At 38.3% G+C, this 25,892-nt stretch overlaps 2 protein-coding genes across 3 annotated transcripts in view; one reads left to right on the forward strand and one right to left on the reverse strand.

Moving 5' to 3' along the window:
- The window catches only part of MED23 (mediator complex subunit 23), a 42,184-nt gene extending 38,610 nt beyond the window's left edge, over window positions 1-3,574 (forward strand). For both annotated transcript variants that reach the window (XM_068550996.1, XM_068550997.1), the window contains 2 exons: window positions 347-478; window positions 2,151-3,574. In XM_068550996.1, the coding sequence (XP_068407097.1) occupies window positions 347-478; window positions 2,151-2,318 (300 nt within the window). In that variant the 3' untranslated portion in view covers window positions 2,319-3,574. The remainder of the gene's footprint in view (window positions 1-346; window positions 479-2,150) is intronic.
- A 1,595-nt stretch (window positions 3,575-5,169) lies between these two features.
- ARG1 (arginase 1) lies at window positions 5,170-17,198 on the reverse strand. Its single transcript, XM_068550998.1, has 8 exons — window positions 17,017-17,198; window positions 12,871-12,943; window positions 9,941-10,115; window positions 7,950-8,109; window positions 6,624-6,718; window positions 6,183-6,287; window positions 5,817-5,953; window positions 5,170-5,571 (listed from the first exon to the last, which is right to left on the reverse strand). The coding sequence occupies exons 1-8, from the start codon at window positions 17,071-17,073 to the stop codon at window positions 5,405-5,407; spliced, it is 969 nt and encodes a 322-aa protein (XP_068407099.1). The 5' UTR covers window positions 17,074-17,198; the 3' UTR covers window positions 5,170-5,404.
- Window positions 17,199-25,892: the final 8,694 nt, after the last annotated feature.

Raw genomic sequence — 25,892 nt, forward strand, 5'->3', positions numbered from 1 at the left:
CTAAGAAGGTCCAGTATAAAGGCTCCCTGAGATTGCACATATCCCAGAAATTGAGAGGTGGTTTCTAGAAAAGGGATTGTCTAGCTCTTAAGTTTAAGAGAATACTATTAGAAAGAGAAACTGCATTTAAGCTCTATTAGGAGGCAGTTTGTAGCAGTCTGGATTCCATTATAAATGCAAGCAGTATCATATCACCCATGTGCATAGAGGTCTGTGTAATAGTGACAATTCTTCAACAAACATGTTATCCTCTGTGCTAGTCTTGTAATGGAGTCTAGCTGCATCAAGCTGAATTATTGAACCATTTTCTTACCATTTAAATAATTTTATATTATTTGTTAAATAGATTGGTGTGGCATTTTATGACATGTTGCTGAATGTAGACCAGTGTAGCACCCACTTAAACTACATGGATCCCATCTGTGACTTCCTGTATCATATGAAGTACATGTTTACTGGTGACAGTGTGAAAGAGCAAGTAAGTTCACTTTAATTATTTTTTAAGGACATTTAGTTTAGAAAACTTAAATACATGGCGGATAGACTTTTTTGTTTGGTTGAGTGGGGTTTTTTGGTTAATTTTTTTCTTTTAAGGGGACAAGGTTAATAGACCTTTTTAGGCTACATGGCATATTACTCTGGACATAGTGTTAAAGTAAATACCTATTATAATTTCTCACACTTTTCCCCTTGATATTTGCAGCAAAACATCTGAAAAAGACCGGGGGGTTTATTAACAGTAAACTCATTAGGAAGAAACAGTACGGTATGGCTACTGAAAAGATCAGAGAGGCCTTGTGTTATAAGTGAAGCAGGGCCTAGTTTTCCCCCCAGTGATGAGGGTACACTGTGAGGACGTGAGACAAATCGCAGCATGACAAGAAGACTAAAACCGGGAGGGTCAGGAGAATAACTAGTGAAGGGTATTTGAAGGAACTGGGGGTGCTTAACTTGAATTTTTAAGGTCCTGGGGAATTAATTGTATTCTTACTATTTGGGCGTTGCCATTTGGAATAGGTTTTAGATTTGTTCTGTGTCACTTTAAAAGGTATACAAACTGGTGAAGTTAAAGGGAGGCACGTTGTAACTCGACATATAAAGAGCCATAAAAAATAAAAAAATTTTAAAAATTTAAAAAAATTAAAAAAAAAAAAAAGAGCCATTCCCTGGGAGAGCTGTCTCAAAGTGGAAGGGACCTCCTTAAATCATAACTGAGTTTCCTGTCTGTGGGAACCAGGATCTCAGCTGTTTTAGAAGGGTGGAGAGAGGGCAGATAGGTGGAATTAAGTGACCTCCCCTCCATACTTCAATGTTATTTCTCTCTAAAATGGGAAAGGAACATAAACTGATAGATGTAAACATATGGCTCCTAGTCTGAGGGATTCGTTCCTTGGAGCTGGCGACATGGGGTGGGGAGGGTGTCGACTCCTTCATGCCTCAGCAGGATTGTCAAGTGGGAACCAATTCAGAAATGTTCTCGTTAGCATATTCCTTATATTTGGGCCTAAGAACCTTTGACACAAGGGGAATACAAAAAGGAAGAATTATTAATGGGCTGATCTTTCCTAGTAAGATCCAAAAACATTTGAGTAAAGCTAAGAAAGCTATGGAACTGCTTGATGGATGTATTCCTTTAAAGTTTTTTAAGTAAGAGTAGATCAAAGTGTAAATCAAAACCAAAAAGTTAGCTTTATAGATAAATGTTATGAACGTAAGTTATTCAAAGAACTTCGACATATAATCGTGCTTTATGCTTCCGTGAAGATGGTATCTTAAAAGGATGATCCCCTTGGTGGGTATGTAGAATTCCCTGTGTAAACTCTACTAGCTATCGTCAGTGGGACGACTGGCTAGCTAGGTAAACGAGTATGTCTTTGTAAGTGTATGCATACATAGATAGACGCGCATACACATGTATACATGTATATATAATGTGTGTGTGAGGGGCGACACATGTTTTTTCTCACGTAAGAGAGAAAGAGTTTTATCTGCTTTTGTTAAAACACAAAACATGCAGAGAAACATCTCATCCACCCGTTCCACTCCCTAGTTTGTTGTCTCAGGATATGTGTAAATTGCTTCTTCAAAGGTTGGAAATTGAAGTTCTCTGGTTAAAATACTTTTTAATGTTTAATGTTTTCATTTTTTAGGTAGAGAAGCTTATCTGTAATTTAAAACCAGCTTTAAAACTTCGTCTTCGATTCATCACTCACATTAGCAAGATGGAACCGGCTGCAGTGCCTCCACACGCCATCAATAGTGGGTCTCCAGCACCTCAGTCTAATCAGGTGCCAGTGTCTCTACCAGTGACTCAGTGAAGTCAGGGTGTGCTGTGGTGAAAACGGACTCGAATCTATTAAATCTGAACATGGTCGTGCTACATAGTGGTGGAGTAGAGGCAGTGATGTTCAGATTGTTTTATTCTGATTCAAGTGGTGAATCTGTTGACTTCCAACTCCCATCTCCCTATATTTTTGTCTCTAAGAGATAAAGTAAGCTACACGTTGTTCATATCCACAACAGTGTACTAGAGCTACCTAGGAATGGGGACATATCTGACCAAATGACTTTTACTAGGCACTCTCAATCTTTCCTATCTTGGCCATTGTTTTTATTGCTTAGTATTAATGACTTATTCAGTCTTCAAATACACTGTTTTAAAGGCACCACACATGTAAAATAGTTATTACAAATCCTTTTATACATAAATCTCTTTTGGTGTATCTGGGATAAGAGATTTCTGTCAAGTAAAGGACTCTAGATTTCATTGCATTACTGGAGCAAATAGGTTCATATTCTCTTTAAAATGGCTTAAATTTTTTATCATAGATTTCCAAGTAAATGGGCTAATATTTCTAGTGTAGATTGGCAAGTTTTTGCCTTTGCCGTGGACTTGAACTTACTATATGAAATGAGTTGGAAGTCATGTAAGAAAATAACGTAGCTAGAAACGCATAAACTTAATAAAATCATCCTTAAGTGGTGATTCTTTCATCTCTGTTTTTAAAAATAAATCAATTGCTTTTCCAGGTTGACACTTTTACCTGACAAATGATGTGATTCTTTGAATTTTTATAGTCTTAAGGTTTTTAAGTATTTATATTTTTAAATATCATGTACATTTTGGTTCTTTGGAGTTTATTAGATTTTGAGAGACATACTGTTAATGAGGGGGGTGGCATTAAGATTGTAAAAGAGCTGAAAAATAATTAGTAAAATCTGTTGAAAGAATAAACTGTCTGATTAATTACTCAGTTTGAATGAGCATCTGCTGTGTGCCAGGCAGTGTACTGGCTGCATTAGAACAGAGAACTGAGCTACTGCCCTGGGTTGTACACTGTAGTTTGTGACTGACATTGACCTAGGAATTAAGAGGTACATATTTTTTAAAAAAGAATTAGTGAAGTTTAACCAACTGTAGTTCAAATTTTTATTTCCAAATACATTCCTCCTAGACCTTCATCTTCTTCAGGTTTCATATTATCATAATCACTAAATGTTTATTTGTCATGCAAGGACAGCTTAAAATTTATATAATGGTATAAGCAATTTTTCTAAGCTAATAATATTCTTAAAATTCTCCAGAAATTTTATGCTAGAAATGATTTCAAGTATAACTCTTAACCTAGTCTCAATATATTCTTGCTGCCTCAAGGACTATATTGCTTTGAGATCCTAGAATGGGAATAATTGTAACACTGGTATTATACAACCATAACAAAGGGAAATGAAAATCAGTATCACTTTCTTAAGGACATACACATTCCAATTAATTTTATTAAAAATTCAATTTTTCCTCTCTAGCTTAAAAAAAAAATGGGAATATGATTTTCCCCAATAGGCTTTTAAGAGATTATTATTATTATTAATCAGAGACATTAATAAATACAGAAGCTTTGTGTGTTTAGAATGCAGCTGAGGAAAAAATATTTATATCCATTACATCCTAAAATTTTTCTTTTTGAAAACTAATAGTAACTTTAGAGTGGCTATGTTCACTAGGCATTTCTGCAATGGTAGAAATAGTCTATATCTGTGCTGTACAGTACAGTAGTTAGTAGCTCCATGTGCCTGTTGAGCACTTGAAATGTGGAACTGAATTTGTTATTTTGTTAAGCTTTAATTAATTTAGCCACCTGTGGCTGCTGTATTGGATAATGTTCTCTAGAGTAAGATCCATTATAATTGCTCTTACCTAATAAAAGTCATTCAGTAAAATATTTATCCTACAAAGTCCATAGTGTCAACAGGTTTAAAATTCTGGGTTGCAGGCAAAAAATCAGATGGTAGAGGCTTTTTAACACATTAAGCAATTATAACAAGAACAACAATAAAAATTCCTTAACAGAGCCTGCTTCATTACCGAGTCCACTTTGAGTTCTATATAAGTTAGAGGAAAGGGGAAGAGTTTGCTTCCCTTGTTTTGATTATAGTTTATTCTAATTTATTTTTCCACTTCCTTCACTATATAACAGCCAAGCTGAGTTTTTAGGATGTTTAGGAGTTCAACAAATGAGGCACACTGTAATTGCCATGAGTGAAAGGTGGGGCATTTGGAAGCCACAAATAATTTTAGGTGAAATCCCGATCTGAATTAGCATATCTTAGAAATAAAATAGCAGTTTGATTTCTTTCCTCTTTCCCAAAAGACTATCATCTGAATAGCAGTCATGCCTAAAATATCAACCAATATCACGTTTGAGGCTTAAAAAAAGTAAAACATGGTCATCTAACAATAATGAAGTTGGAGATTGCCCAAGCCTTATGATTACTCATTTTATAGATGAAGGAACCAGAGCCAGAGAGTTTAAATAACTTCACCAAGGTCTTAACAGTGTCTTGGGGCTAATGATTTCACTGTGGCTTTTTAATATTTATAGTAGTCTTAAGCAGGATGTGTGTGTATCTATGTCTGTGTGTGTGTGTTTTGCATGTATTTAGAAACCTGTGTAGCAGTAACAGAATCTTACAAAGAGATAAAGAGAAAAGAAGTTTCTAGGGATTACAGCTTTGAACAACATGGAAATATGGTCCCTTTTCAGGTTGGGTAGCTTTATCGCCTGAAATCAAGAGTTCCACTCTATGTGCGGGGGCTGATATAGGTGTTTATTTTTAATGCCAGCACATTTTTATTTGGAAATGAATGTGTATTTCTCTAACGATAAGGCTTTTGCCAAAATGGGAATATAAGCTTTTTAATTTCACAAAAGTTAGCATTTCCATATCTTGAATTTCATACCAAGAGGGAATTGATACAGTTTATACTAATTGTACTAATTTTTACCAAGGTAAAACATTTTTCTGAAAGACCAAATCTTTGGGAGGGTAACTAGAAGTTTAACTACACTAGTGGATTTGCTAATTATGTTGTTAACTGTGAGATTTTTCTATGACGTTTCCATGTTTACTTAGGCAGGTTAAGGTAATCAGTAGGCTTATGGTTACCCTCCCGAGCGACTCCAAAACAAGCCAAGGTTATTGCTACTGCTGTGTTCACTGTCCGAGTTACTTCTTCTGGTGTCTTCCCCAGAGATGGATTCACTTCCATTATATCTAATCCTGACAGTAGCCCTACAACAACAAATGGAAATAATGTAACTTATTAAATAGTTGACATTTTAAATTTAGTACAGACTGACTTGAAATATTATCCGGGAGTAGAAAGAGGTGTAACAACTGAAAACATTTCAGTCATTGCATCATGCAATGGACATTTAGGAAGTGTACGTTGGGGCTCGATTTTCAGATTTGGGAGGTATCAATATATATTGGCCAGGTATACACTTCCTTCTTTATTCACTCAGATTTTTACCTACCTGTTTTGTAAATTTCTTCTGTGATGTAGAGACCTTCTCTGTAAGACAGACCTCCCTGGACTGGCGTGCCAGTAGCTGGTGTGAAAGACGGGTCCAGTCCATCAACATCAAAGCTCAAATGAATTGGCCTTTTCTTTCTTTTAAGAGGTGGGAAAGGAATTCAGTTTAAAGTTGGTGGTTTAATATTTCCTAGAAAAATACAGTTCTTACTTTGCTTTACAAAAAGTAACAACCCAGTGAAGTTCCATGATTGTACTTACTGGCTTTATTAATAACTTACATTGACCAGTGTCAGTAGCAAGTCCTTTTCATAATATTTATGTTACACACATACAGACACACATACACACACACAAAGTATCATACCTTCCTAGTAGATAGCTGAATGCTTCTTCCATCACCTTGCCAATTCCCAGTTTATCCACTTCAGTCATTGAAAAGTATTTAATTCCCAGAATTTTCAAAATGTAGCTATGAAAGAGGATATATTAATCTACAATTTATAAGGAGGCTGACCCTATGCCCTCTTGTTTCCTTTTAAAGAGAAGATCAGTGTGGTGAGATTAAAAAAATATTTAAGTTTGGTGAACTGTATGTGTATATCAATATATTTTTAAATAGCAAGTCAAGGTAAAAATCACCTGAATACATACACATATATGTATGTACGTGTATACATGTAAATATATGTAGATATAGATATACAGACTTGGTGCTGCAAATAATTTTTTCTCATCGGCTCGACCAGCATGCCTAGCAAGAGAAAGGACAAAAAGGAAGATAAGTCACATCAAGGAATAAACTTACTGTTCCCCAGGGTCCACGTCTCTCAGGCCGATATACACAATATCTTTGGCAGATAGGCAAGGAGTCACCCAGGAGAATCCTGGGACATCGGGCATCTAGAATTGCAATGGTTCCATTGGGTTATATATGCTTCTCTTGAGCAAATCTTACATTGAAAGTTAAGGACACTTGTTAGATTGCGTGTATCTTGTTTAGAACATAAATCTCAGGGAAATCATTAAAATATAATACAAAATTAAGAATGAAGTGCCTGCCCGCCTGTGCTACCCTTGTTTGCTTTGGCCTTACCCAGCTTCACCCTGTGGCCCAGACCTAACCTGAATCACTTGTCAGCATTTACCTGCCCTGCGCCCCATTTCCACTCCGCCCTGCTTTCCTGGAACTCTTCTGTAAAGAAATCAGTGTGCTTCCATTACTTTCATAGCTTCCTTCTTTTCTTCTCTTTCTCAGTAAAGACTTAATCCAGAGGGTGGTTGAGAGCGGCTAAGGGAAATTTTCGATCAGACCTTTGGTTTGACCATATCTTCAGATGTCCTGGAGCCAAGCTTGGCTGTTCCCATGAGCTAGCTACGCATTTTGCAAGCCTATCACTTTGGTCATCTGTTTGGAAAACATTGTTGCCAACATTTAACATTAAGGAGGTTTTGATCCCCAAGTATCATCACGACGGCCAATTTGCTACAGTTGAATCAATAAAAATTGTTTTATTGATATGCTACAGCATATCAATAAAATTATGAACCACAGTGTTAAATCTTATTCTGGAATTTCATCTTAACGTCTTTTAGAAAAGAAGTTTCCAAGGAGGAGGTAGTTCTTCCTCTTGGGATTTAGATATATGCTTCTCACAGTAAAGATGTTAAATAATAAACCACCATAATCCTCATTTGAAAACTCCATTTTTGAAAAGGCCCTATGATGTGGAGGGGACACTTGGTAAGAATGAGAGGCTATGGGGTTTTGTAGTAGAAGGAGGAGGTGCCAGGAGACCAGTTCTGGGCCTTGCTGCACATTTGGTATGTCTGTTAACCTCTGAACCTCTGTTAACTTGCTTATAGAGGATTCCTCTCTGCCCCACCTACTAAAAAGGGTAGTTTAAGAATCAAAAGGGAAGCTACATATGAAGTCAGTTTGCAAACTATCAAGTAAGGTCGAGGTACAGAGCCTCACCACCTCTATCCGCCCACCCATTGCTTATTGGCTGCCCAGAAAAAGGTTTGAGAAATTAATCAAGAAGATGGCACAGGGGTTCTTAACTTCCCTTCCGCCTCCTGAACTTCTGCTAAAGATAATTCTTTTGTAACAAAATACCAACCAGCGGTTTACCTTTCCCTTTAGTTCCTTCAGGAGGAAAGATACAGGTTGTCCATGTAAGTTCCCAGTTGTGGTTGTCAGTGGAGTGTTGATGTCCGTGTGAGCATCCACCCAAATGACACAGAGATCTGGGTGGACCCTGGCATGGCCAGAGATGCTGCCAATTGCCAGACTTGAGAGGAGAAGAAGTTTGTATGGACATCAGGTTTGCAGTATCATTATAATCATTATCTATATCATATCATAAATGCAATATCCTCACCTGATTTTCCTTTAAGTCAAAGTGGCTAATATTTCTGAGAGGTTTTAAACTGGAGATGCCAATTAAACAATTATAACAATAGAGAAAGTATAGCTTATACTTAATATTTGCTAACAAGTTATATTTATTCACTTCAATGGCATTACTAATAAATCTGTAATTTTTTTCAAAACCACCTTCTAATAAAATTGCAAATTATAGTTTAACTAAAAATTAACTGTGTGAAAAGACAGTAGCCACACAAGAAATTTTTTAGCATGAGACACCACTCAACTCTCAGGGTTAAATCGGGCTCGTTTTCTGTACTCTCATCTCTCTTGGTAAATACTAATTCTCCCAAGTGAATTAGGACAGAGTCCTTCCATTTTTCTTAAAATCCAATTCTTTTACAATTGGGGAGCATCACTCAGAAGGCCTTACATCCACTTCAGCCAGTGTATCCTGGGAGCTCACTCACTCAGATCCTCTGCTGGAACTTTCTAGTCTCCTGCTACGTATTTAAGGACCCGCTCTTAGCCAGATCCAGAACCCTCAAAGTTCATCTCAAACATTCCAAGCTCCAGAAAACTTGCCGGAATGAAAATGCTAAGTAATATTTTACACAAAAGTTAAAAGATCAGGATTTGCCATGCAATGCTTGCATTCTCCCATTTGTGAATCTTCAGGGATCCTCCAGAGAATCGTGCACTTACAGATTCTCAAAGTGGAAGCAGTCGTCTCTTGATGTTCAGGTATTGATGATTCAGCTTGATGTTTGTCTTTCCCTACAGGTTTCTTTTCCTTTGGCCTTTTGCCACTTAAAATTTCCACTTACAAATTTTTCCACTTAAAAAAGAAAGTGAGCTCCAGTTTCTCAATGGCAGTTTTGTCACAGAAGCCCTGGTAACACTTTGGCTTCAGGGGAGAAAACGGAGGGGGGTGAAGTAACTGACTCTTGCATCGAGAGCTATTGTAATGTTTGTACTTTTTATCTAATTATACTTCTTCCGATAACATATCGTGGGACCTTGAGAGTAAACATGGAAAGACTCGCATGCAAAAATTATCTTTGCCACATTATTTATAATGGTGAAAATTTGAAAATAACCTGAATATCTGAAAATATGGATATATATAGTGATATCATACCTTGATGAAAAATTAAGCAACAGGAAACAATTATGCTTGTATATATCATGAAGTAACATAAGGAAATTTGTAGTGTAGATTAAGAACAAAACAGGATAATACACAATTGTTAAAATCATACACAAGGAAAAAATTACGGCAGGAACGAAGTATGCCAGATTTTCAAAATTCCAGTACAAACGGTTGTTAGAGAGTTACAACTGCCATTGTTTTTTCCCTTTTATATATGTGTGTGTCTTTCAAAATTTTTACAATTATTAACTTTTATAATGGGAAACACCTGCTTTAATTGTTGACCTAAATGAGTTGTTTCTATTATCAGTAATCAAGCACAATAAGCTGACTATGAATTTCCTCAGTGCTTATTTAGAAATGTAAGCCTGAACATTTTGCCGCAATCCATTCATATGTCATGTATTTTCTGCTGTTATAAATCTATGTTTCCAAAATAAAGTGGTAACCAATAAAATTAAAAGAAAAAAAGACAGAAATTTTGGTTTAAAATATTGATCAATGCTCTCCCTTCCTTATTTTCTCTCTTCTCATGGTTTTGGTGATACTTCCTTTACAGTATTTGTGCCAGACTTCCATAGAGATAATCATTAAAAAAGACCTGTGGTCTCCGCCCAGTACAAGGCTGGTCCTTCCGTTCCTCTTGATTTCTGCCACCACATCAGCCAGCTGTTCACTTGCTTTTCCCACAGACCTTGGATTCTTCACCATTTGAAAGGGACTGTCATTAGGGACATCAGCAAAGGTCAGGGCCCCATAATCTTTCACATCACACTCTATAATTAAAATTAAAAGTTTCAGGTTACTAAGTAAAAAAAGAGATTACAAAACAGCCTGTAGGATGATTCCAACTTTACCAAATAGGTGTATTTGAAATTTAAAAAAAAAAAAAAAGTCTGGAGTGGCTGCAAAAACTTGTGAAGGTGAAAACCTTGTCCACTGTTGCCTGACAGCATCATTCCACCTTTGCTGCACACCCGTGCCTGCTGTATGCTGGGTTCTCTGCAAATATCGATACTTCTTGAATCAAGCCAGTTAGGCTAGACGCGAAAGTGTAACAGTGATAAGCTGGTTTGGGCTTAATGGGTGGCATCACTGTCTTGGTCTCTGTCTCTGTTTATGTGCTGTCTACTTTTCTACAATAAGCATGTTTTGTATATGTAATGAAGAAATTGTTTTTAAAAGAATATGCAGGGCTTCCCTGGTGGCGCAGTGGTTGAGAATCTGCCTGCCAATGCAGGGGACACGGGTTCGAGCCCTGGTCTGGGAAGATCCCACATGCCGCAGAGCAACTAGGCCCGTGAGCCACAATTACTGAGCCTGCGCGTCTGGAGCCTGTGCTCTGCAACAAGAGAGGCCGCGATGGTGAGAGGCTCGCGCACCGCGATGAAGAGTGGCCCCCGCACCGCGATGAAGAGTGGCCCCGCTTGCCGCAGCTAGAGAAAGCCCTCACACGAAACGAAGACCCAACACAGCCAAAAATAAATAAATAAATAAATAAATAAATAAATAAATAATCCTTCCCTCTACTTTAAAAAAAAAAAAAAGAATACGTGTACATATATATTTATGCCCAGAAGAAAATACACCAATATTTTCTAAATTTTCTTACACTATATTAACAGCCCGTGGTTTCAGTCCAATCTGTCACCAGCTGAAGCAGCTCAGCTCCCTGCTCTGCCCATTGTACCTGCCTCATAGTGGGACTGTCTGAATTAAATAAGAACGAATGATTAGCAACGAGCCTTAAAGCTTCTGTGAGGTCAGGAAATAAAAGCTCTATTATTATACTTCTTTAATAAAGAAATTGCAGCTCTCCCAAAGTTTCTAAGGACCTAGGTCACTCCCTAAAAGGCCCTGTTTAGGCTTCAATTTACAGAGCTTCATGTGATGTAAGTACAGTGTTCTGAACTAACCAGTCATTGTACACTGTAGTCATTAAATGTCCGTGTGTATCCATGATTCATTAACACCTTCAAGAGATTCAACCTGATATAAAATATGACCAAATTATGCTTGTTAACAGAGGGGCTAGTCTAGTCCATTTCCCCAAGCCTTCTGTTCTCTCTTGGGGTCTTTTTTTTTTTTTTTTTGGCTTTATGAGGTATAATTGTTATTCACTAAAATTCACTCACTTTAAATGTACAGGTCAAGCAGTCTTAGAAATATCTACAGTCTTGCAACCATCACCATAATCAAGATTTAGAATATTTTCATCACCCCCTAAATTCCCTCGTGCCCCTTTATGGTCAATCCCTGCCCCACCCTCAGGCAACTACTGATCTTTGTCTTACTATGCTTTCGTCTTTTCTAAAATTTCATACAAATCATACAGTTGGTAGTATTTTGTGTCTGGCTTCTTTCACTCAGCATGATGTCTTTGCCATTCATCCATGGTCTTGCCTATGTCAGCAGTCTGTTCCTTTTTATTGTTGAGTACTAGCCCATAGTATGGATGTACCACTTTTTATTTATCCATTCAACGGTTGATAGGCACTTCGTTGTTTCCATTTCTTGGCTTTTATAAATAACGCTGCTACAAACATTCAGGTAGAAGTGTTTATAGTATATGTTTTCACTTCTCTTGGGTAAATATCTAGGAGAAGATTTGCTGGGTCAAGAGGTAAATGTATGTTTATTTAAGAAACTGCCAAAGTGCTTTCCAAAGTGGCTGTATCATTATGCATTCCCACCAGAAATACACGAGGGTTCCAGTTGCTCCATATCCTCCCCAACACTTCATCAGAGTTTTAAATATAAAGATGACGTTTACTTTAGCCCATACTTTTAAAATTATATCACTTTGCATTTGCATGCTCGTATATATGTATGTATATGTATATGTGTACACATACCCTCATATACACACCATGCAAACACTAGGTACTATTATTATTATTATATTACTGTTTTATTTTCTCTCCTTTTACAAATAGGGGTCCTCTTGCTAGTAGTGTACTTCCTGCTGCCCCTGGCTTTTCATTTTCGATTCCCCTGACTCCCCTACCACCCACCCCCAGTTCTTGCACACACACATTCTCTTATACAAGAGTCTGGCTGGAAAGACAAAATATCTGAGTGAAGATATTCATCCAACAGTATTTACTGAGCATGCTCCCCATTGCTGCTTTTTTAATAGGATGTACTTCTAAGGTTATAGCCAATGCTGCAATTCTGTGGTATAAATGTCACTCCAGACACACCCTCTTTTAGCAGGAGCCTGGTCATTCCTTCAGAGTGAGAAGGAAATCAGGCTGATCTTCCAAGTTAAAAATTACCTTGCTTAAACTAGTGGTTACCAGTGGGGAGGGGCAATGTAGGGGTAGGGGATTAAGAGGTACGAACTATTATGTACAAACTAAGCTACAAGGATATATTGTACAACACAGGAAATATAAGCCAACATTTTATAATAACTATAAATGGAGAGTAACCTTTAAAAATGTGAATCATTATATTGTACATATATGTAACATATTGTACGTTAACTATACTTCAATAAAAAGTAATTAATTAATTTTTTAAAATTACCTAGTTCTTTAAGTTTCTCAAGCAGACCAGCCTTCCTCAATACTGTAGGGCCTTCTTCCACCCCTCCTCGTGGCTGAACAATTAAAAAATAGAGTAATTCAGACATTATCATGACCATCTGATGCCCACAATAGGAACCCTTTTCATTAATCAATTGAAGAGTAACTATCAATTTTTGAATACCTACAGAGTCAACAATTTACATTATCTCATTTAATCATCACGGCAAGGTAGATTGAATTACCCCTATGTCAAATATGAAGATCTAGAATCAGAAAGGTTATATAACTTTCCTAACAAGTGGGAGAGCCTTAGTTCACATCCGCATTCTTTAGATTCCGAAACTTGCATCTCCTCTTCTCCATCACACCGTGTTACCAGCACAGTGAACACATATTTTGTACAAAAGCACTCCGAGAGATGGAGATACAGTGATTAAAAGGAGAGGGCTTCTGCCTTTGAGTAACTAACAAGCTAACAGGGGATTTGGATATTTAATCCCAATTACAGTACTTAGAGACTTGCTTCAACTCAGATACAAGATTCATAACCACAAAAACAGGATGATCGTAACTCTGCCAGGGGCAGAGTGTGTCAGAGAAGTCTGCGTGGAGTAGGCTGATATTTCTGCTGAGTCCTGCAACATGAGTAGGTGTTCAGGAAAATAGATAGGGTGATAGAGAAACTTTGCAAACCAGGGGAACAGCTTGAGTAAAAACATAAGAAAAAAAAAAAAAGAGCGTGGCATGAGAAAGACCTACTTGCAGGTCCTCACGGTGGTAAGTTAGGGCTCTTGGGGAGAAAGCAGGCGGCAGGGAAAATCATCACCCAGGAGCCGAAACCACAAAACTAACCCAGTATTTCAAGTTTTGACCTGCTTAAGCACAGTTGGCACAATTCTACCTTTGCTCATTTTACATCAGGGAAGCTAACATGCTTCTTCCTGGCCATAAGTCTTCTCCAGCCTCCTGGCAGATTAGCCATCTAAAGAACCGGTTCGTGCATGTGTCTCTCTGATTCTAATTTCCAACAAGCCTTTTCAATACAGGAGGTTACTTTGTGTTCTCAGGGGAGAAGCTGTGCCAAAAGATAGGTGCATCTATCCCCAGGATTGTGCTGTGGCACCAAACTAAGCAGATATTTCTTCCCAACTCAAATTACCGGATGACTTGCCCTGGCTGCCAGGCAAATCCTTCATGTCAGATTCCTGTCCCTGGCAGCCAGGGACGCCCCAGGCTCAGCCGGACACATTTGCTCCTTCACTCCACTCCCTTTTTGTATGACTCCCACCCCCTCTCAAGTAGATACAATTTCTCCTTCTTTAAACTCCAACAGAGTGCTGCTTGGCTCAAATTTTGCCTTGGTTTTGTGTGTGTTTTTGTCTTTTCTCCATTATTAGATTTCAGTCCGAGTTTTTCTACACTTCCAGCACTGTATTTTGTAGTACGGAGCTGACACTTAGTAGATGCTCAAAAATTGTCAATTTGATAGAACTCCCTGCCCTTTTTCCCTCTCCCTTTCAAACTTTAGAACAAATCTCATACACCCCTTACAAATGAACTTATTTACAAAACAGAAATAGACTCACAGACATACAAAACAAACTTATGGTTACCAAAGGGGAGATGGAAGAGGGGATAAATTAGGAGTTCAGGATTAAAATATACACACTACTATATATAAAATAGATAACCAACAAGCACCTACTGTATAGCACAGGAAACTACACTCAACATCTTGTAATAACCTATAATGGAAAAGAATTTAAAATTTACATACATATATAAAACTGAATCACTTTGCTGTACACTCAAAACTAACACAACATTGTAAATCAACTATATTTCAATAAAAATTTTAAAAATAATAAAATAACACCATTCTGAACTTTAAGAATTATAAAAAAACAAAACAAAACAAAACAACAACAAATCTTATACACCCCTTAGTTGATACGAAAGTCCTCCTGCAGTATCTGTAGAGGGTTGGTTCCAGGACACCCACCCTACCCCACCACGTCCCCATCCCCCCACCCCTACTCCCCCTACCCCCTGCCCCCTGCACAGATGCTCAAGTCCCTTACATAAAATGACATAAAGATATTCCAGATACAGAACCCGCAGATATGGAGGCCCGGCTGTATATTTATTACAATATCACAGTCGATCAATTTCACAGAGTGACACTTTTTAGCTTTTTTTTTTTTTTTTTTTTTGTCTGATTCAAACTGCTTCTAATGATTGGTCTTTCCTCATTGTTCTTTGTTGGCTCTACTGACTTTGAAGCTGGGCTCCATTCCCTAACTGACCGCAACTCTAAGATCCTCTGTAGATCTAAAGATGCACCAGTGCAGGGCAGGAGCACAGGCTTTGGTATCAGACAGTCCTGTCTGGAATTACACAGTCAAAGCTGTGTGACCTTGAGCAAATTCTCAGACCTCTCTGAGCCTTAGTTAACTCAACAGTAAAATAAATATAATACCTACTTCATTCTTTGCCACCACCTCCTCCCCTTAACCACTGCCCTGCAAGGGAATGGAGTCCTTTTTCAGATTCAACCTTCTAGCCCTTTAATCCTCTCCTTTGCCTATTTATCCAACTTTACCTCCTTTAGGTGAGGACAGAAATTTATATGTTGGCCATTTTTTTCCCTTCTATGCTATGGCTTAGTGTAGAAAAATATCTCTCTCTGAGTCCTTACTATCATGAGACAATAAGCTTCATTCTCATGGGGCCATGTTTTAATAAGGAAGAGCTGTAGAAGGCAGGAAGGAAGAATTATGGAGAATGGAAGATGCATCTGGCTATATTTCAAAATATTATCCCCTAGAGTGGCTGTTATTATCAGCATTTGGCCTTCTGCTGAGGTCCAGGGGTCAGAGCATATTCAAGCCGTTTCCTCCCTTCCTTTCTTCCTTCCTTCTTTTTATATCAGTCATTTCAGTGCTGTCTTTGTTAGAACCTGTCCCAAGAATAGGTGAGCACATTGTGGATTTTGCAATTACCCCCAGCATTAAAAGAAACACTTCTTTGTCAGCAAAATGTCCCTGTGTTTCAGGAGAGACCTTTGAAAGATTTCCAGGGAAAGTGAAGCAGTATTGACTGACAGTCCAAATGCAGTTTGCATCTCTAACCTCTGACCTGTCCCAATTTGTTTTGTAATAAAAAAGCCAGAGTGCAAAGCAAGAGTTCAAAACTAAGAGAAGAAATACATTGCTCAGACGGGCAAAGAGAAAGTTCTAAGAAACCTGAGAAACCCCATTTAAAACAACCACAACCACAAAAAATAAGCCTGGGAAGGTGTCAATTCACACTCTATCCTGTTTGTTTTTGTTTTTGTTCTTCCCCATCCCCCCTCTTTTAGCACAGACGCTTACAGGAGTCGAAGATATCTGTAATCTCATTAGATTTACCAGAATGAGTGTGCCTGGGCAGAAAAAAAAAAAGACTGTATATTTACGTGTTGCTGGCATGTTTTGGAATCTGGGAGTTTGATAAATTCATTAGTCCTTTCAATGTGGTCAACTTGCAGGTGGGTTTCCTTTTTTGTTTTTCTTTTTTCCTCCCTCAAAGAGAGGTGCACAGGGACTCTACCTAGTCCATGAAATCAGTACTTTTATAGAATCATGAAAGCCCTACAATAATATAAATCATTCACAAAGTTAATAAATCAATAATGTTTAGGTTATCCACATTTTTAAATTCTAAAGGTTGCTGCCCGTCTATGGAATTTTTCTAGGTGTTAATTACATAACTAAACAAATGTGTTTTCTTAAAATTCTATCTCCTTCTACACATACACAGTAACACCAAAAGCAACGAGAGCACGGAAATCTGAATGAGTAGCTACAATGAAGAAAAAGTCTATTTCCATTCAAATAAAAATATTTTCTCTTAAAAAAATATGAGGAAAAATTCAGCAGATTTAAATAAAATTAGCTGTGGCTGAGATTAGGAGCCATAAGAATAAATGGATTTGTGACCATAATTATACAATGATGCAAAATGGTGAGAGGACTTTAAAATATAGATTTCAGGTCAGGTTGTATCAGGGAATTTAACTAACCAGACATTAACACCTTACTAATTTTGGAGTTCGAAACTTTCTCATAAATTCCGGTTATTCAAAGCCAGCGTTTTTACTCACCTGGCCCTTTGAGAAAGGAGCTCCGATGACCCCTATGGATTTTGGCTTGGAACTCATGCTCCAGCACTGCTCACCGCTGCACCCAAGGTCTCGAGCCAGTCGTCACTCTGCAACTCTCAGTGACGGAGAGCACATATTTTTTTCTATTTATAATTGAGTTAAATCTGTTTACTTTATTCTAATGAGGGAGAGTGGCTCCACCTACTGAAACAAAGCAACCGTCAAGTGGAAGTCCAGCAAGTTCATACTTGGAATAACTATGAGTCCTCCGGGTCTAGGTCTCTAATTTAAAGTGAGATTATTCCTGTAGCCAGTTCACACCCATTTGACAAAGCCAGCTGGTGACATTAATCTTTCCTAACCACCACTTTGATTTCCTAATCATAATTATCTTTTCTAGTCATAATTAATTAATCAAAACCACAGAAGAAGTGCTATGGTTCTAGCGGTGCAAACTCGGGGCATGGCACTTACCTCCTCCAGGTCTTTGCATCCTCCTGTGTCAAAAGGGCTGGGACTAGCAAAATGGTCTCCCACATCCCTTCCAGCTCTACAACCCTGAATTCAGTTTTCACTCTGGGATTAATAGTTAATCCACGAGGCACACCTCATACACCACCAGAGCACAGTCTCAGGGAAGGCATATGACTTCCTTTTCTGATTATTAATTAAAGAAAAAATTAATTGCCTGATTAATAACCCAGAAGTGTTACCATACTAATTTCGAAATACGATATGTGGGAAAGTAACAGTTATTGGACTCATAATATCAAAATGAAATAGAGATGCAAAAACAGCCACGACTGAGTTTTTATCATGTGCCAGATGCTGTTCTGTTTTATATGATCTCATTTAATCTTTATGTGACTTTTATGACCAGTCTCATTATTTGTGTTATTTTACTGATGAAGCAACTAAAGCTCAGAGGGGTTGCCAAATGTCACAAAGAGGAAGAGCCATGACACAGTCCTAGGCATTCTGGATCCACCTAACCACTGGACTTTACATTCTAAACGCAGATGAAGTGTCAGCTATGTGTGCCTGTCAGACCAGTGTGTAAGATCTTATAGAAAAACCCAAATGAACTTTTTGGCCAACCCAATATATCCTAGATATTTACTTGGGGTATTTTGTATAGCTAAGTATTAACCTCTTATGGTTTCACACTGCAAATAACTTTTTCTAATCTGTCAGTAACCTGATAACTTTATATATATATGTCATCACTCAAGATTCTTATTTTTGAAATAGGCAGTTGAATAATTTTTTCCTTATGCTTTGCACTTTGGAAGTTTCATTAAAGTCCTTTCTACTCCAAAATCACAAATATATATTTCTGTATTTTCTCCTATTTGCTTTAGAGTTTATGTTTCACATTTAGTTCTTTAATCCATCTATACCCATCTTTGTACATTGTGTAAGTTTTCCAACTCTATTTTCCCTTGTAGAGTCCATCAGTTTCCTCAAAAACACCCACTGAGCCGTCCTTGCATTTTGCCTCATGGATTCGAGTGGTATTTCCCTCATGTACCAAGTTCCCCTAGACACATGGGCTCTTTCTTCTGATCCATTGGCTTATTTACCTGTGGCTGTACCAGGTCCACACTCTTTGATTATCCTGGCTTTACGGTATATCTTACCATTCTTTGGTTAATAGTAACATTTTGCTCTTCTTTTTCAAAACCGATTTAGCTATTTATGAGCCTCTGTTCATCTACATATTCAGAATAAGTTGTTGCGTTCCTTAAAAAAATCCTGCTAGGATTTTCACTAAATTTGTAGATGAGTCCATAGAGATTTGATACCTTTCAGGTTTCATTGTGGGTGTACTATTTTTACTCTAACATCTGAAAGTTCCTTCTATATCAAGCTGAGGTTGCCTTCTTATTACTTGACCTGGTGATTACAACCCTTCAATCCAAGTAAAACACACTATCCCTCGGCTTCATGTCTTTCTTGCATTCTCTATTGTTTAGCCTGTATATCCCCAAATACCTCACCAGTTTCTTATATTACATGATGGCTACTCTCCTTCAGGTCATCAACTTGGTCATTCCCTTCAAAACATCTTCTGGCTTCCCTATGGCCTCCTTAACTATGTGATTCCATCCAGAACCAAGTGCACACATCCAAGTGTAGATGGAGTCATCTAGCCCATCAAAGACAAATTTGGTAATGCTTGACTTTCCAATTCACTGATAAAAATACTGAACAGGGCAGCACCTATGAAAGAGCTCCTTGGTATTCCGATGGAAACCTCAGCCCAGATTGCCATAGTTCCATTAATTAGTCATGGATCCACAGGTACAGCTGTTCCCTCAATTCCCAGCTCAACCACTCCATCTTGGCTGTAAGGATATCATAAGGAAAACTGCCAGGCATGTCAATAAATTCTTGCTGCACTTTGCCTGCTACATTTTGTCACTTACCAGTCTGACTTCCCTGTCAAAGGTGATGAATGGACCCTGAGAGACACTCTCTTCTTGGTAAACCCATGCTGACTTCTAGTGATTACTGTTTCCTTTTTGTTGTGAACATAAACCATCTTTTCGATCTCCAAAGCTGTCATCTCAGGACTTCTAAAGGAAGAAGACAGAGGACATCTTACCTATATCATCCTATCAGAGCTCCAGTTTTTCCAGCTCAATCCTTTCACTTATTTTAGAGTGTACATATTAAGTTTTTAAAGCCCTTCTCCTAGTAATACAAACCTCTTATCTAATATCTCTCCTTCTCTCCCTCCGTCTTTCACTCTCTCTCTCTCTGTCTCTCTGTCTCTGTCTCTCTCTCTCTCTCTGAAATCCTATCTAGCACTTTCCTGAAGATGGGACCACATCTTATTTGACTTGGATCCAAAGCCACTAGAATGAGGTTTGACACATAGGCCCTTGTATTAGTTGCCTAGAGCTACCATAACAAAATATCACAAACTAGATGACTTAAAAGAGCAGAAATCTGTTATCTCATAATTCTGGAGGCTGGAAGTTTGAAATCAAGGTGTCGCAGAGCCATGCTCCTCCTGAAACCAATAGGAGAATCGTTTCTTGCCTCTTCCTAGCTTCTGGTGGTTTTCCAGCGAACTTTGGCATTCCTTGGCTTGTAGATGCATCACTCTAATCCTCCATCTTCACGTGGTCTTCTCCCTGTGTCTCTGTGTTTTCCCACGGCCATCTTCTTATAAGGGCACAGGTCATATTGGATTAGGGCCCACGCTACTTCAGTATGACCGCATTTGACTAGTTATACATGTATGCAATGACCCTATTTCCAAATACGGCCACATTCTGAGGGACTGGAGATAAGGACTTCACCATGTCTTTTGGGAACACAGTGCAACCCTTAAGAGCCCTCAGCTAATGTTTTTGCAATAAAAAGAAAGGATGAATAAATAAGTTCCATGATGAGAGAAACCAAAAAATCATATAGCTCTTACCCTCTACCTCTTTCTCTTTCTAAGCCTTCAAACTGTGGCCCATCTCTGCACTGTCCTTTCATCAGCCAACTAACAAACAAGACTCTCTTCCGATGAAGCCCAGGAGTCTTAGCGCTTTTATAAAGAACTAGAAAGTAGAAAAAATCCAAAGGACTAAATCTCTAATGAAGTGATTTCAGGGAACCATTTTGTTTGATGTATTGCCCAAACTTTTTTTTTTCTTCTAAATATTTTTGTATTGTGTACATTCTTTATATTTTGTTGTAACATATTATTTGAGAACAGATTCCATTAAAGATTTTCTTTTTCTTTAAGCCATCACTTACTCAGGAAGTGACCTGAAGGGCTGGCATTGGAGCCTGTTTCATCTCCGTCTGGGTCAGAGCGGGTGTGAGGGGTGTGGGTACGACAGCAGGCGGGGGGGTCTACGACGTATGTGCTACAGATGGGACATTCGCGCTCGGCACCAGTGTCTCCAGCTTGGTGGTTCTTAAGCTTTCTTGAATTACTGAGTGTTCTTTTTTTTTAAAATTTTTATTGGAGTATAGTTGATTTACAATATTGTGTTAGTTTCTGCTGTACAGCAAACTGATTCAGCTATACATATACATATATCCACTCTTTTTTGCCCGAACTCTTTAAACCCAATACAATAAGAAGGGGCCCGCTCCTGGAACACTTTGATTTTATAGAAATGTTCAAACTAATGATCCCTGGTACGTTACCTAGTCATGTCTCTAGGAAGGAAATCTTCTAACCCTTTGAGGCATGCTAGAAGCTTAAGCAGAGTGGGCGGTCATGAAAGAAGCTTCACTCTGAGTGTCTGGCTCATGTCACTTCATGACTATGTGTTTATAGCCTCCTCCTCTTTCTTTGCCTTCCTCTCTTTACCCGGTCAGACTTGAGGCAGTCGTCCTGAGAGTGTGGAGGCGATAGGAAACAAAATGTCGGGACGTCACTGATCTCTCTATGAGCATAGGAGCTCGGGGCAGCACTGCACCAGGAGACAGTGAGTAACCCAAAAGTGGAAGACCCACCCACCTGGTGCCCCGAAGTCTCCAGAGCTATCCCTCAGTTCCCAAGGGGACCCTAAACTGCAGCTTTGGGATGGGGAAGATATTTAAGTTTCATTTAGGAAGCTGCAGCTGCAGACTCCCAGACAGAATCTAAGAGAGAAGGAAGAAGATATAAATCACAGAAAATGATAATCGCTGGTTTCATGAGCACATGTGAGTCACCTGAGAGTACCCTAGAAATAGTGTGGGGACTTAAGGTCCTGCACTAACAGGCAAAGACTGGAGCCAGGGAACTACTGTGTATGCCTGTTATTGGGATCTAGATTTACTCCAAGGTAATGTGGCTGGGAATGTAGGAAGGCAGGCAAATGGAAAAACCGTGTCCCCTGAGGTAGAGCAGCTTGTTTAGCTCACACAACGAATTGAGTCTAGAGCTGAGAACGGGATCCACATTTCTTGGATCTCTCTAATGCTACTCCCACTTCTCATGCCGCCTCTCTTCACCTGCAAGACTTCTTCATTCTTATAAATGAGACAGTCAAACTTTAGCTTGTAAAAAATTAAAAGGATTTTCAGAATCTTTCAGAAATGAAACCTGGTGAGTAGTGAACCATATACTCTGAAAAAGTTGACAAAGAATCTGTAGAAAATTCATCAAGTTCTCTACCTAGACCCAGAGAGTCAAATCATTATCTATTATGTTTCAGTGGTTACTTTCTTTTGATTTGTCCTGCTAGATGGTGGATGCCCTCAAAGTCTGACTTCTCTGGAAAATTAAACTGAAATTAAAAACAAAATTTTAATTTTTGCTGAGGAGTTTTAGTGTGTCTGTGTATTAATCGGCACTGGATATCAATTTCTTGTAACTATTAATGGAAACCAGAAGTGTGTTAATTTAAGAGATGGCAGGATTTTGTTTTAAGGTTATCTTGGGTCATGCTCTGGGAATTACGTTACCTAAGCTTCCAATGAGGCATTTCTCGAGGAAAGTGGGGTTTTGTCTAGTTGTTTTCAAGATTTTTCTCTTTGCCTTTGGCTTTCTGTAGTTTTGGTGTGCTGGGTCTAGCTGTGCATTTCTATATATCTTTCTTGGATTTGTTTGGCTTCTTGAATCTGTGGATAAATATTGTTTATCAGGTTTTTTTTTTAATTCCCAGCCATTTTTATATGTGCAAGTGTCTCATATTCTCTGCCTCACCTTCTTTCTCCGCTCCTTCTGGGATTAAAGTTAAAAGTATGTTAGGCCTTCTAAGTCTATTCTCTTATCATCTCTTGCTCTTTTTGTCTTTTTATCTTTCCATGTTGCATTCTAGGGAACATCTTCTGATCTATTCCCTGGTTCAATAATGTGTCCATCAGCTAAATCTCTTCAATGAATTCTCAATTATTTTCCATTTTTTTGATATGGGTTTCTTCTCCCTGTAGCTATTTCCAAGTTTGTCTTTCATTTCTTTAAACATAGTAAATATAGTCGGCTTGTAGTCTGTAGCTGGTAATTAGTGTTTGAAATCTTTGTAGGCCTACTTCTATTCTTATTGTTTCTTTCTTAAGGTGATTTGTTTTTTAATGCTAAGTCATCTTTGTGCTGGTCATTGTTAATGAAAATATTTTCAGGAATAATGTGAGGAGATGATAAAAGTATCTTCCTCCGATAAAATCTGTGTAGTTTCCAGGTACCTGGGGCACAACAAGTCTAGAACTGCCTTTAATCCAATTCAGGGCTCAGGGTCTCAGTGCCACCCAGGTGAATTGAAACCTGGATGCAAATCTTTGTAAAAACTGGTTAACTTCTTGTCCAACTTATTCTGAGGATAGTCCCTCTAAAGGGTCACAGCTTTTTTTTAAGGTCTCTTCCTTAATTCTGAACTTTTTATATGCCCTGAGCTTTGATTTATGTCCATTTCACTCCACAAGGCTGTCAAAACAAAAGTTAAAATTTACCTGAATTTTCAAATGCCCCAGAGCAAAAGCAGCTTCTGTTCTAGCTTACTTCCTGAGGCTCCCATTTTCTCTTTTAATTTTAACCTCACAATTCTTTACTGTCATGTTAGGTCATCACTGCTTTTAAGTGAGTTTTGCCCATTATTTTTAGTTGTTGTCATCAAGAGAGATGATCTCAATAACCTAGCCTACTATTCTTGGAAACTGGAAGTTTACAGGTGAATTTTTGAGAGTATCCTGGCAAAGTACAGTAGAAAGTTGAACTTATGGTCTTTCCAGTGACATTTCCCAAAAGGGGGAATCGACAAGATGTCCACTCTTTGGGTAAACCATTTGAAGATGTGTCCTGAGAACACATCAGCAAGGAGGCTTGGCTCTCTGGCTTTCCAGAGTTAAGGACAAATGAGAGTCACCTCTGAGATCATGAAACATCTTTACTTGGCAGAGTCCAGCACTTTCAAGGCAACCACTCAGTTTTTTAGCTTATATGCTATAAATTCTCTGGTGAAGGACAGAGCTCCTCTGACCTGTATACGTGCACACTTACATTCTGTGGGTGGTTCAAAACACACTGCTACTCAGAGAGAGAGAGGCTGATGAAGGCAGAGGGCTCTACCTACCTAGATTCCTTGGTAAGTAATCAATCAATAAGTATTTACTAAAAACCATTTTATTTACTGCTTGCTTCTGTACTTTTCATTATGCAGGACCAGAGGTATAATATATAGACAGAGCCTTTAACTCAGGATGAAGCTAGGATCACAGATTGCATGAACTTGCTATGTCCCCTTAGTCTCCTTTAATCGCCACAGTTCCTCAGTTTCTCTTTGTCTTTCATAAACTTCAGACATTTAAAGAGTCTCTCAACTTAGGTTTGTCTGAGGTTTCCTCTGATTAAATTCAAGTTTTACATTTTTGCAAGAATACCACAGAAGTAATATTGTATACTTTCAGTGTATCACGTTAGAGGGCATGTGATGTTGATTTGTCCCATTACTGTTGAGGTTGACTTTGATCTCTCAGTTAAAGTAGGATTTGCCAGGTTTCTCCACTGTAAATTTACTATTTTTCTCTTTGTGATTAACAAATATCTTGTGAGGTTAATCAATTTTATGTAATTATCCTGTTTCTCATTATACTTCAACCCACTAAGTTTAGCCTTCATTGATGATTCTTGACTGAAACAGTTATTACTGTGACATTTGCCAAATGGTGATCGTTTATTTCCATCACTTTTTACATTTATTAGTTGGAAGTCTACTCTAACAAAGAGTTTTTATTCCTTCCCCATTTATTTATTTATTCAGTTATTCATATCATCATGTGTTCATGGTTTCTAATCTATGGGTATTGATCCATCATATTCTGTTACAAATGTTGGTGTCCCCCACATCCAGTTGATAGGCTGAACCTCTCACCCTCAATGGTATTTGAAAATAGGAGCCTTTGGGAGGTAACTAGAGTTAGATGAGGTCATGAGGGTGGGGCCCTCATGATGGGATTATTGCCCTTATAAGAATGTACACCAAAAGCTTGCTCCCTCTCTCCATGGATGCACAAATAAGAGGTCATGTGAGCACACAGAGAGATGACGGCTGTCTACAAGCCAAAAGAAAGAAACCTACATTACTGGCATCTTGATCTTGAACTTTAGCACTGTGAGAAATTTCTATTGTTTAAGCCACATAGTCTATAGTATTTTGTTATAGCTGCCTGACCTAAAACATTACCGTTTATTATTTTGTTCTCAGATTACCCCAGATTTGGCCAACGTTTCAAGCTGACTTGTGTATCTTGTTTTAATGACACCATCTTTATTGAGCACTTCCTTACTTTCTGGAACCATGAGATATTCCAGGCTCATCTTGTACATTCATCTTGTTCTTTCCCTATGACAGCCCTGGGGCTAGCCATTTGTCCAAGGAGCCCCAGTTCCTTTTATTTGAGAATGGTATGTGGAAACCAAGATCCGGGTGCCAGGAATGCCCATTGCTCCTGGGAAATCATTGCCTCTATGCTCTTTCAGCAGGTGGAGCTAGGAAATACACACACACACACACACACACACACACACACACACACCTATTCCTATAACCATCCATCCATCTGAAAATAGTCCCTCACAGAACCAGAACCAAACAATCCAGAGATTATTTGGGGGAGGGGGACATCCAGAAGGAGAGAAGGGCAAGGAAATTCCCAGAAAAGAGGGTACTTACATGTTTATGTGTTGTTTCTCAGCATCTCCCAGGAAGCCTCTGGGGCAGAAAGCTCTGAAGGACAGCAGCAGCTTGGCACCTATATAACCACAGGGTTTATATTATCTATGACCAGCAGATGTTGGGCACTATTTGGTGAAGTATGCAAAGCAGACAGGCAGCTCTAAATGGCTAAAAATTTGCTTATTTGGGCAATGCTTAAAACAACTAGATGTGTAAAATTTTTTTTAATTAATTAATTAATTTATTTATTTATTTTTAATTTAT

Source organism: Eschrichtius robustus, chromosome 9 (genome assembly GCF_028021215.1).
Source record: "Eschrichtius robustus isolate mEscRob2 chromosome 9, mEscRob2.pri, whole genome shotgun sequence".
NCBI lineage: Eukaryota > Metazoa > Chordata > Mammalia > Artiodactyla > Eschrichtiidae > Eschrichtius > Eschrichtius robustus.